Source organism: Molothrus ater, chromosome 12 (genome assembly GCF_012460135.2).
Source record: "Molothrus ater isolate BHLD 08-10-18 breed brown headed cowbird chromosome 12, BPBGC_Mater_1.1, whole genome shotgun sequence".
In the NCBI taxonomy this organism is placed as follows: domain Eukaryota; kingdom Metazoa; phylum Chordata; class Aves; order Passeriformes; family Icteridae; genus Molothrus; species Molothrus ater.
This window is the reverse complement of record NC_050489.2, coordinates 5,062,266-5,075,531: the sequence shown is the minus strand read 5'-3', so window position 1 is coordinate 5,075,531 and position 13,266 is coordinate 5,062,266. Positions and strand designations below refer to the sequence as shown.

The 13,266-nt window shown below is 39.9% G+C and overlaps 1 protein-coding gene across 1 annotated transcript in view; it reads right to left on the bottom strand.

Moving 5' to 3' along the window:
* Positions 1–13,266, bottom strand: part of ADAMTS18 (ADAM metallopeptidase with thrombospondin type 1 motif 18) — a 75,445-nt gene that overhangs the window by 25,946 nt on the left and 36,233 nt on the right. Inside the window, exons 9-15 of the mRNA XM_036390294.2 lie at positions 11,885–12,022; positions 10,298–10,451; positions 9,174–9,269; positions 7,964–8,112; positions 2,390–2,562; positions 385–515; positions 121–244 (exon numbers count right to left, since the gene is read on the bottom strand). Coding sequence (XP_036246187.1) covers positions 121–244; positions 385–515; positions 2,390–2,562; positions 7,964–8,112; positions 9,174–9,269; positions 10,298–10,451; positions 11,885–12,022 — 965 coding nt within the window. The remainder of the gene's footprint in view (positions 1–120; positions 245–384; positions 516–2,389; positions 2,563–7,963; positions 8,113–9,173; positions 9,270–10,297; positions 10,452–11,884; positions 12,023–13,266) is intronic.

The window sequence follows — 13,266 nt, the reverse complement described above, 5'->3', positions numbered from 1 at the left end:
GTGATTTTCTGCTCACATCTGGACCCTCAGCCACTGCCTGAATGAGTAGGGAGTCGTATATATTGCATGGGGACACAGCAGAGCACTGAGTTGATGGTCATGGGGAACAGTTTTCCTTACCATTAGCTTTGTGCTGGGTCAAGTATTGGCCTTTAAAGAACTTGCAAGTTGAATTATCTCCTTTACAAACTCCACAAGCATCCAACACAGCTTTGGAACCAAGTCCATGATCACACCCTACTTGCTGCAACCAAAAGGCACAAGTGAAGGACTCAGACAAAAGGGAATTTGAAGAAACAGCTGCATTTTCCCTAAAGGGGTCAATTGCCCACTAATAAAAAAAAGATAGACATTAGGATTGTAAGAAACTTAATTTTATCTTACTTCACATATTCCATCAATACAAACATCATAGTTATTTGGAGAACACAGAGTTCCATCCTTCACTTTGCTGGACATTGCAAAGAAAAAGTCAAAGTCTTCAGCTGTGCAATACAATTTACATCTGTCTTGCTCTGGGGAGAAAACAAACAAACAAACACAAGGAAGCATTAGCACACCTGCACTGTTAAAGAGATAAAAAGCATCTTGGCTGTTGTTTCTTCCTGTATTCTAGAAGATAAGCTACAAGGATGAACTGTGCATGATGACAACTTAGGACACCAGAATGTAGCTAAATAGAAATATAGCTAAATAAAGTACTTTATATTATGCTTTTTTAAAAGCACATGTGAGTTTACTTGTCCACACAAAGAATAAAGAATTCAAACTCAATGTAAAAGCATTGCCTTAGCCCTGCTGCTGCACCCTGCTTTCAGTTCCACTGCCTCACAGGATCAAATTTCATTTTTATTAAGATAAATGGGAGACTGCAATAATTTTATCTGAAGTTTATTTAAAATTTGGGAGAGAGATAACATGGCACAAATGACCAATTCAGCTGAAAGCTAGAACTGCAGCCAGACTTCCCCCTAACAAAAGTATTTTTCCTCCAACAAATCGCAACCATTGTCAAATTTGTCCTCACACATGGGTAGTGTGTTATGCTTATAAAGGACTGATGCAAAACCAGTCATGAAATTATAAATATTATCACAACTGCTGAAAAGCAGAGCTTTAATACAAATTGAAGTGCAACAAATAAAACAGTTTTTAAGAACATGAAATTGGATTCAAAAGAAAATCCTTTTATTTTTAAATCAGTAGCTGGATTTCCAGTATTCCCTTCTACAGAGGCAAAGAATCTGTGGCAATTTTGAAAACCAGATCATGTTTCCAGGGCGATAAATGCAGATCTTGGAGGAGCTTTTACAAAGCAGCTGAGAGGAACGATGGGCATTGTTAACTTCAGAATCACTTGGGGACGTCTTGCTTTTGACAATTACGCCCCTTGTCCCTAATTTTAGGACTTTTTTACTAAACACTAAACTTTTTTACTTCTCCCTTTAAAACCAATGTAGGCCACCTTAATTTCTATTAAACAAGATGTATTTTTTGCCCCTTATTATACAACATCCGCTGCTACATGCTGTGAAACGTCTTTCCTCTGTTCACTGGCCTGTTAGGATATTTTAAATACCCGTGAAAATGACCACAAAAACTTTTGAAGAAAATATAATCATGCTAGGAATGATTGTGCATGTATACATTTAATTATATACATTATCATCAAAAGCAAATTTGTTTCATGTGCTGAACAAAGCCGCTATGATGTGAGAAAATTCAGACACTTTTATTCAAGTAGTGCTTTCAAACTGGAGAAAATATTTGTTTTAGCTGATAAAAGTGAATACTGATTCAAAATATTTGCAAAATTAAGATGCATAAAGTAAAAATAAACTTGCTTGTGCAAAATAACAGAAATAGTTATTGAGACCTGAACTTGATAAAGATCTCTTAGTAAAAAATGACTTTAAAAAATGTATGGCGGTACATTGTTTGCATTTCCCCTTCTCATGGGACCATACCAGCAGAAAAGTCAAAAGGTTGATTTACTGCTACATTTTGAAATCTGAGAACATTCCAAAAGAAGGAAGATTCTGGTAGTGTTATTGTGGAAGCTTACATTTCCCATGCTGGAAGTTCCATGGAAATTGTTTTGCTTGGGTTTCAGACTAAGCAATATGGAATATAAAATGAGAGAGAGAGGGGCAGCAGCAGCCAGGGAGTCACGGTGAGGACAAGGACTCCAATTCCCAGCCCAAATCAATCCTGCATGTCCCTGCAGGCAGGATCCCACAGCAGCCTGGCTCCAGCTCTGCCAGACAGCAAACACATCTGAGCCAGCCCCAGGAGCCTGGGTCTGCTCACAGGGGGTGATGCTCACCCAGAGCACAGGAGGGAATGGGCGCTCGGAGCTCCCTGTCCCTGAGAGCAGGGCCACTCTCACCTTCCACTTTGGTGTAGGGCTTCCACTTGTAGAACCAGCCCCGGAAGGGTTTGCTGTTGTACTCTGCACACTGCAGGGCTCGGAAGTCCAGGCTGCCTGCTGGGCAAGGCTGCTTATTGCAAAGCTGGTACACGCGGCCGGAGCCCTGGCAGAACTTCCCGCCGTACTGCGGCCTGCAGGGGAAAGAGAAAAAGGTGATTCTGCAAAGCCTCCCTTTTGTGTGATTGGCATGTTACACGTGTGTGAGAATACAGGGAACAGGAGAGGACATTCTGCCCTGGGAGATCAGTATTTCTTATATGGGCCATTAATTTTCATGGTTCCTAAAACCAAGCAAAGCAGTTGACATGAATTATCTACTTGGATCACTGCAGACTCAGCAAAGATGCAACCATCTAGAGGTGAGTCATGTTTGCACTAATTTAAATTTATAGGGCTATTTGGTACTGGCCGGGTTCAACCTTCTTATACAGCTATTTTTACTCTGCTGTAACCAAGGAATGAACATGTGCAAAGAATTACCTATCACAATTAGAGTTAATAAAGGATAACATAACACTGATCAAACAAAAAGAGAATGAATGATTACATTTGCTTTTTCATTTATTTTGTAAATCATTTTGAAAAAATGTGCTTTTAAATAGTCAGAGGAAACAAGGACTGTGCATAGTTGTCCTGCTTTAGGAAAGTGCCGGAATTCTGAGGTAATTTTAAACATGTCACATCCACTTCAGCAAACCTCACCTGGGCATTTCCCTTCATCTTGTCCAGAATGGAAAGAGCCTATTCTATTCCTTTGCTCATACCTCAAATTATGAGAATATTATTTTTTAAACCATTTGCTCTGTGCACAGATATTGTTCAACAATGTAAAATGCAAGAGTTGCTCTTTTGAACTTAGCAATTCACTGATGTCATTTGGGCAGTTTCACAATGCTCAGATACACATCTGCAAGCACTGAGCCAAGTCTTCAAAATAACAAATTCTAAGAACCCTTTGTTGTATTATACATGTCTGGCATCAAGTGAAAAGAAATGTACCAATGCTATGCTTGCACTTATTTATATAATGACTATTTTAAAAATTTGGGAACTTATATACTTGAAGGACAAGATATAAGCTTTGAGTGGAGAGCTTTGCCCATATTATACACACAGTAAGGAAAAAACTCAAGACTAATATAAAACATACTGAATAACAGTAATATATAAACTAAAAGGAAAAATTAAAAATTCTGAGAGTATGGAATGTGCAATTGAAACATATTGTTTGTTGAGATCCCTAAACACTATGCTGTAATTTATTCCCCACATCCAAGGATCCCATGCAACTCCTGACTTGCTCATGCCTGGAGTAGCAGGGAGACAGCTCTGTGCAACATGGAGGAGAAAATCCAGGTGCTTCTGTTTGCTGTGGTATCAGCTTTAACTCTCATATGTCTAACCCTCTAATCAAGCTGGGACTTGCCTTTTTTATGTTTTACTTACACAATATCAGCCTTTTCCAGAATTCTGGGCTGCAAAACAGTCTTTCAGAGAAAGAGATGGAAACCCACCTGTTACAGTGTTTAAAACTGTGTTAAAACACCAGTGCTGTGGAAAAAACCACAACAACTTCCACTGACTTTTCCTGAGGTCACCTGCCAGCTACACTGATACTGGATATGATGGTGAAGGTCTTAAAGTCAAATTTTCTGTCCTAGTTGGTGGCAATCCAGCCTGTGAAGGGCAGGGAGGATATGGAACATCAGTGAAATCAGGGAGTGCTTGTGTTGACTTTGTGCAATTGGTGAGAGCTTTGAGTTAGGGCAGCCAAACTGTTGGGTGCTGACTCAATTCCCTACAGACTTTCTTTACAGCTTCAGCACATGGAGGATTTTTGACCTCCTTCAACCCCAGAGAACAAATCTGCTTTAGTGTAAGGAAAAGAAGCAACCTCCTTCCAAGTAAACGCCACCAAATAAGCAATATAATAGAATTATTTATGGCTAGATCGTGATTTCCAGCCGCACTCTTGCATTTAAGGATGGGACAAAATTCCTCCAAACTAAGAAAGCTCTGAAAGAGGCATTCTGTTTCCCAGCTCCATTACAGCATTTTAATATTACAGTACATTCCCATTACTGAAACTGTTGGCTTGAGAGTGATGGAAACTTCTCCACCTTCATTTTTACCAACAAGATGTCAGTAGGAGTTAAGTAATTCACAGGAAAAGAGATGGAGATCTACAAATACATATTCCTGTGGAAATACTATTATCCACACTGAGAAAATCATGCTTTTTTTCAGGGTGTTTGCAACACCAGTAGGTTTTGGGACTGGAAGCTGTTGGTGTATCCACGCTTACAGTGGAATACCCAGCACAAAGAACATTCCAGTATTTCTGTAGTGGTACAGTTCCCCCAGTACAGATACGGCCTAAAGCTTTCACCCATCTGTGACCCCCTCCAGAACTGACATAAACAGGGTGACCTGCACGAGGTCTGGCTAAGGATAGTTGGAAAAGGGAGAAATTTGGTGAGAAAGGCCAACAAGAAAAAGTCTCCAAATACAGATTTGGAAAAGGAGTCTGAGTGCAAAATGGTAAGTGCTCCACTCCATATAAGACTCAAATACTAAAATGCTACAAGAGTAGCTTAAATTAATTCTAGAGTAACCTTTTAAGGGTAGAGTTCCTAAACCACGGCATTAACTGCAACACAACACAGAGTGAGAAATCCTGAAATTCATGTGATCAAGGAAAGTATTTCATACAATACCAAATGAATTAAGACTCTGAAATTCCAGACTCCTAATTTTCACTTTTTGTAATAATTTAATTTCATGTAAGAACCCTTCTGCTCATCTTGTGCCAATATTATGATAGTATTACAAAGCTTTATTATTCTGCATGAATCTGAAAGGTCTACAATGCCTTTCACAGTATTTGTTTTTTAGAAGTATTTTAAATGGCATCATTAGTTTGCATTAGTTTGCATCTCACATTTTCTGTAATCACCGTTACAGATGTTATATACAAAAGGTTTTAAAAAGTGTGTTCAAGCAGTTTTGGTTCAGTCTTTTGACTGCACACACGCCTACAACTCCATTCTGCTCTCTGAACAACGCACTATTGTGAGGTGTAGGATGCAGTCCCACAGATATGATTCAGGTACTAATTTAAATCTCTCGGGCACTCTTCGGGTTCTTTCCCAGCCAAACTATTAAATTATGCAATCAATTTCTATCTTGGAAAAGTACCTCAACTGTAAAGTGCTGTGGTGTATGAAAACCAGATCCATGAAATTACACTGTGACAATATACAAGAACATAATGATTTTAGCAAATCTGCCCAGCTCTGTGGACTGCAGGTGATCCCCATGGGTGTTTTACAGTGAGAATTTGTGCACAGCTCCAGTGGGAATTCCAAAGCCATACCCAGAGCTGCTTGGGTGTGGTCACAAGGGCTGCCTGCAAATTGGCAGGAGGATGGGAATTGAATTGTTTGGATATTATTTGCAAGAGGAGGATTTCACAAACTCACACAGGTAACAAGATTTTCACACACAGCAGCCTCATGCTGTATTCCTCACTTGCCCTTAAATTTCTGGTAATGGGTCACCTTTAAATCACCAGAAACAGATATTTTCCTCAATGTTCATAAGGTGTCAATCATTGTGATTTCATTTTAGAGTCCAGTCAGTTCTTCACAGATCCACACCCTTGTTCTAACCTAATTTTCAGAAATGTTGTTCTTTGTCATTTTCAAAATTTTGCTATCCAAAATCATCTATCAAGCTTTGGAACAAGACAAACATCAGCTCCTACACATATCTGGATTAGGAAGGTGACATAAATATATAACATATAAAATAACATACATATATGTATCAAAATATATAAACATCTGAAATACGTCTCAGAAATTCAGAAAGAAAGGAATCATTATTCTGAATTTTTAGAGGTTAACAATGAACAGGGACTAGTCCTTAAATCATTCTGTGTGGCCTTGAAAATCGATGATATTATTTTTCTTTTGATTCCACATTCATACAGAATGCTGTGATGTCAAATACAGCTACCTGGACATTTGTGCACTGTTGTGTGGCTTATTTATACTCCTGTCATTCCATCAGTGTAACTCTGGGAGAGAATTATTTTCTCTTTGCCCTGACTGGACTACCCCTAAGACAATGGAATTAAATCTAGTGAAAACATGATCCAGCTCTGGTACCAAGTATGACTTGGTGACATCAATTCTTACTTCATTAGAACAGACAGTTCACTCTGAAGGAAAGTTCTAAATGCTACAGCAGATGACAGCTTCATGTTGAAGAGATTCTGCTTGAAGGTCCCAGAAATCTTTATCAATCACACTATGCACCAAACTGAACCATTTCCACTACTGGACATTCTCCTGTCACACAAGGAGAGCAAGGAGGAGCTTATGCATAAATGCAGAGAACAATGTGCAGCCATACCCATTCAGCAAGAAAAGCAGGGACCAAAGCAGGAAAACCAAAATATACACATATGGCCTCTGAGACCCTGCATTCTTGTGCTAAACTGCTTAACAAAGGAAAATATCCAAGTAATTTTATTTATGAAAATGAACTGAGAAACAGCAAAAAAGGTTGACAAAACACTCTGCTACGGATCTGCAAAAATTGGCTGGACTGAGGGTAATAAAGACTATTTTAACTAACTCACATTCTCCTATAACATAGTATATGAAGCATGGATATTATACTGCAGCACTGTACAGTAGATGAGAGGCTTCTTTACAGCCTCATATAAACTGTGTCATATTTTCTCTGTTTTTTATTACTGCAGTTTAAATGCTGCTTTTACTGTGTGCAATGAGGAATACATGTGTCTATGCCTGCTGAATTTGTGTATGAAATAAAACAGGGAAATCCTTCTTTTCTTGTAAGCTGCAGTGAGTTGAGTACTTGGGAAAGATGCTGGTCAGCTAACTCTTTTAATCTACTTTGAAATGCTTATTATAATGAATAGTATTTACAGAGATAAGATATTAATTAGAGGCAAATAAAAAAATGTGTCGTGAGTTAGCACACAATTCCAGGGTTCAGCAACTTTCATTTGACTCATGAAATATAAAAGAATACAAAGAACATGCAAAGACAGACATGCAAAGACATCTGTCCTTATCATCCTGGATAATATGATCTCAGTAGAAGTCTTAATAGCTTTTAAGATCTTTTTCTCCTGCTTGTAGGCTGTTAGGGGTAAAAAATGTCTGTATGGTGCTTCCTTAAATGTAAAATTTAAAAGTGTAAAATGTAAAAATGTCTGTACAGTGCTTCCTTACTTCTGCAGGTATTTGATAAACTGTAGCATCCCAAAATAAATGAAGCAAGTTGGGCTGGAGATGTTGAGGAACTGCAGCAGTCTGCAGCCAGGCTCTGCTTTCTGGTGTCAGGGCACAGAAGTGTCTTCCACCCATGGGCTGCTCGTACAGGACACGGGCGAAAGCCTTACAAACATTTCCCTGCAGAAATGGACCCTGCTTGTTTTCTGCCCTAGGAACATGAATGGAGCACAAACACTACCTTTCCATATCTGTGTCTTACTTTGGATTATTGCAGTGTCTTTCCTGATAGGTGACCCCCCCTCCGCAGGTGCGAGTGCACTCGGACCACTGGGACCAGGCAGACCACTGGCCATGGACAGGCTTGGGCCCGTGCTCCCCGTACTGCACACACTGTCCTCTGCGGCACCACTGCAAGACAGGCACACAAAACACAGTCAGCACCACCTGGGACATGCACAAAAGGAAAAAAAACACCCAACATTTAAAAGCTCCTGTGCTTGATTCGAATGCAGTCACCACTGAACTCAAAGAACGGCACGCAGCAGGACAAGGACTCTGCAGTGGGACATTGATCCATACAGTGGCACACATAACTAATGTTCTAATATTTGTCCAAGTTTTGAGTTGAAAATCCCTGGGGTAGCAAATTTTCAAAACTGTTCTCTTGAAGAGTGCTTTTTGGCCTTACTCTTCCCCCAAAAATCCATGTTACTTTATGATCCTGAGCTGCAGAGCCTCAACACTTCCCGTGTAATTTACACACAGCCTCCCAGAATTCTGCTAACATGTCTCCCTTTCATGATTCAATTTGGAAATATTGCACAAAGAGAAAAAGCAAAATAGAATATTTGTCAGTAACTTCAAAATCAAAACAATGTTCTGCTGGAAGAAATTTTTCAGGTAAAGAAAATATTTAGCTTTATCTATATCTATAGATATATAGATAAATATCTATAACTATAGATGAGCATAAATTAGAAGGTTCAACTCAAATAAATGCAAAAAAATGAGAGTAAATACAAACAAATAAGATGAGTGGAAGTTTAAATTAGGTGGTTTGACTCTAACAAATAAGCTCTTTTAGTGGTGATCTCTGATGAAAATATGGTCTTAGTCTGTACAGCAAACAGTATGGCTTAAGGTATGCTCATATCAGAGTGGAATTGGAAACATTAATCTAACTCCTGTTATTATTCATGCATTTTCTTACTGATTTATATTTGCCAGAAAATATCTGATCCCACAGCTCCTTGGGAGAGGCACCAGGCCCTGCCATCAGCCAGGTGCCACTGGGAGGCCACATCCTGAGTATGCATCACAGTGGAATCATTTACAAAGCAATCTCAAAGTCTAGGATGGCAAATCTGGAGGGATCTGGCTAAAGCTGGTTTTGATGGGACCTTGTATTTGACCAAACACAGTCTAAACTCAAGTTAGGATGACAATATTTTATTTATAAAACAACTTACCATACTTATACCACAAGCTGTTCCTTCAGCTGCGGGCATGAACTTTGTCTCACACCTGTGACCCACTTTGTGACACCAAAGGGATTTGCAGATATCCTGAAAAGGAAACAGTACTCACTGCAGTGCTCATAATTTCCATTATTTCCTGGTATTTTAAAAGAGTAACCAATGAAACATGCTTTTGCTACCTTAAAAGACATATAAATAAACTTTTCTGAATTTGGAAAAGCCTGGGTTAAAGTTTCCTAGCACAGATGTACCCTATATATTGCCTTCTTGTTTATGCACTATTTCACTATATATTTCTTAAAATTATATTGAGTGTGAGATTATAATAGAATACAAACAGTGTTAAAAAGTTCATGGCTAAAATTTCATCGTGTCTGCAGGGACTATAACACTGTGAAGAGACAAGATTTTTCTAAACCACAGAAGATATCTGGAAAGGCAGTCTGTGCACAGTGCTGTTCACTCCCTCTTCCTTGTCTATTAGCTGTGGAAGAAACACAGCTGCCACCCCTTGAATAATGTAGTTAGTATGTAATAAATCAAAATACTCCAGGATAATAACAGGAGTAAAAGAAATTACCATACCTTTTTTTCAGAATGAGCACTCCAGCTTATTTTAAAAAATGCCCTCTCTGAAGAGACCAGTAAGGAATGTAACAGTCATTAAAACAATAGGTTAATCTAAATTAATCATTCATCATGAAGTCAAGAGTATAAGTTACATTTCATTGCTCTAAAATAACCCCATAGATCTCTCCCAGACTTTTTGCTGTCATAAAAGTAAAACACAAGAAACTGAGTCCTTCTTACCCCACACAAGCTTTGATCAAAACTCAACTGCCTGCTAATTTCCCTTAGCACAGCAGGCAAGGGTTCATGGCTCATGTGGATTCAAGTGCCCCCCTTATGACTCCTGGAAGGAACACATTTCCTTCTGAAACTCCCCTGGGGCTGGGATATTCCTCAAAAGAGGCCAGTACCTTCAAAGCAAATTGCCAAGACAGATAAGGCAGAGAAATAGCCCAGGCCTCAGAAGAGCCCTGTACTTGTACTTTTTCAGTGCACTGCCGTTCTCTCATGCCATTGTAACTTCCCAAAAGTGCATGGATAGGTACCTTTACAAAGCTGAGGTTGCATAGTTTTGCTTTCATTCCAAATTGCCATTTGCACTGGGTATCAGCATCATAGATCTGCCCTGGCAGTTTGTCAGGGTATTTATACTGTCCTGTTTGCTTAGGTTCATCAATCAGGCAGGCAGCTTGAGCTGTACTATAATGAGAAGGTAAATTAATCATGACTATGATCTTGACATCAAAATATTTTAATTTGCTACAGACCAGCACAAATACATAATATGGTATACAGTACCTTTAACTAGTTTTAGAGGTATGCTCTGAAACAAGAATATCTAAGTGCAGGAGCCAAAAGTTCTTGACATCTTGTTGGTAGCCTGATCTGCAAAGTTTTAAGGAAGCAGGAATTTCCAGGCTTTGGGACTGTTGTGACAACAAGAAAGAATGATGCCAAATTCCTTGTCTCCCTGTATTCCTGGATAACCAAGAGCAAGCTGCCCTCCTCTGCCTCTTTCCCATCAGTGGATTCCCCGAATGAGGAGCCAGCAGAAGCAGCAGGCACAGTGTCCCATTGCAGCATTTGCCCTGTGTGCAGCTGCCAGGGGGCTGTAGCAGGGCGTGAGCTTTGGGCTGTGCAGAGCACAGCTCCCAGCTCCACCTTGTCCCCTTCCTCTCTGCCTGGCAGCCCCTGTGTACAGAAGGTCACTCCATGCTGGATTTGCCTCCCAAGTGTCAGTCTCTGGGACCATATGGCAGGATGGAGGGCTTTTAAGCTTGCAATTTGCTTCTATACTAAAATATATTCCATCACTGCAGCATGAAAAAAGCCCCAGAACTCCATTACCTTTTCTGGCTGCAAGTCAAAGATATTGACTGGGAATTCAAGGACCAGATCCACATAACTACCGAGGTGCCTGCTTCTCACTCTAAGGAATTAATGTCTAAAATGCCTGTGTTGCTCTTGCTCTAAATACCTCCTACACATTTTTTAATATTTCTATATAATCTACCCATGAATGACCAAAAAAAAAAATAAGGGAAAGATTAATATAATTGTGAATTAAACAGTGATTGAAGAACAGTTCTTCTAAAGGCATCACTGAGTAATGACAACACACTGGGAAAAAACCTGACAACCTTCCCTTTCTCCTTTTTTGTTTCTCCCAGAAACAGGATGTGAAAAATGTAAAATGGCCTTTACTCGTGACATGAGCTAGATCAGGAGAGAAAGTCCAGTGAGAAAGGCCACTGATGTTAATTCACATTTTGTAATGACTTTGGTACCACTGTGTCTGCCTTCCTTCGTGTACGCTTCCTACTCATTCTCTAATAAACCCAGCTGCTGACAGGAATGCCTGGGAAAGAATGACATGCCAGTCATTATTGCAGGGTATTCCTGGAGGGTGAAACTCCTGCTTTTGAGACAAGGCAGGACAAAAAAGCCCTTCCAGGCCACACCACCTCACTGGTGCAGCAGCCCAAGCCTGTGGGCCCACACACTGCAAGGGTCTGAGCACATTTTAAAGCAGGAGAATTCACACTTCAGTAATTTTTATGCTGTTCAAGAATTCAAGCCCAGTTACTAAAGCTGCATTCCCGGGCACTGGCCCAGATTTACATCTGACCTACCTGAGAAATTTGTTGAGATACTGCCTGCTGCACACAGACCAAGAAAACACTCCATTGTTTCCAGTGAGTGTGGGAGACATAATATTTCCCTCAGCTTTTCTACAAGCATTTCCTTCTCCATCGTGAATCATCCCAAAGCTGGAAAGAGAACCAAGTGGGAGAGAGAAAGTCTAGATTAAACAGAAGCAAGAAAAAATACGGGGGAAAAGAAACACTTTCTGGGTAACAGCTCTATGCTTGAACTCCACAGGGAAGGTGGAGTTCATCCTGTTCATTCCAAAGAGATGAAAACTTATGCACCATAAAAATTAGCATTGGAATAAATTCCAATTAGCAGCAATTTTTGTCATCACACACTGATGGGAAAGGATGGTCAGGCTCCAAGGAAGAGCCACAGTGGTGCTGCACAGGGAGCCAGTGACAGGACACTGCACAGAGGAGCTGCAGCCTGTGCCCAAGGTTTCCCAGTTTACCCATTTCCCAAAGCAGAACAGTTCCATGGTGGGGTGGATGGACACCACAGATCTTGTGTTCAGCCACACTTGTCCTTTGCTAGGGATCTGTCAGCTTAAAACCTGCACAGCAGTGTGAGCCTGTCTCTGCAGGGACAATGCCTGCTGACATGAATGTTGTGGAGATCACAATCCAGGGAAACACCAACCACAGGAATGTGCTTTACACACCATAACTGCCTTCCTGAGCAGAGGGCAGAGCTACAGAGCTCCATCTGTAGCAAAGGAAATGGGTGTGAATGAATAGAATACAAAAATATTATTATTTTTTCTAATTTTAGCCACTAACTTGCTATATTATCTCAGGCAAATCACATTGGTTTCCTCACCTTTGTTATACAGTGTCATTTTGTCTAGACTGGAACTGTTTAATGGGAACAGTGCCTCTTACTGGGAAAACTGCCTCTTATAGGGTGTTTTGCTCAGTCTGAGCATCAGGAGGCCCTGCTTTCACTAGGAGAGGTTAGGATGATATAAAAAATAATAAGCAATAATAAAAAAATCACATTATAATTACAAATTATAGAGATTTTATTGATGTAATAAAGCTAATTTTTAGAGGTTTTCCTTTCCCTGTTCTGATTTTACTGACTATATGGGACATCTGTGAATTTCAATGTGTTTGGGATAGAAATTTCATCATCTGTTACTTCAATATTGTAGAACACTGGCAACTTTATAAATGTAATCTGTGCATGTGCAGGGAATATCTCATTTACTGGACTCAAGCCTCCCCTGCTATAAATCATTACAGGCTCATCAGAGTTACTGCATGTGTTGCCACCAGCTGAGGCTCCAAACTTCCTAAAATATATGGCTCTTCCTATAAATGGACAAAAAAAGTACCAATTGAGACAGTGTTTAAGAACC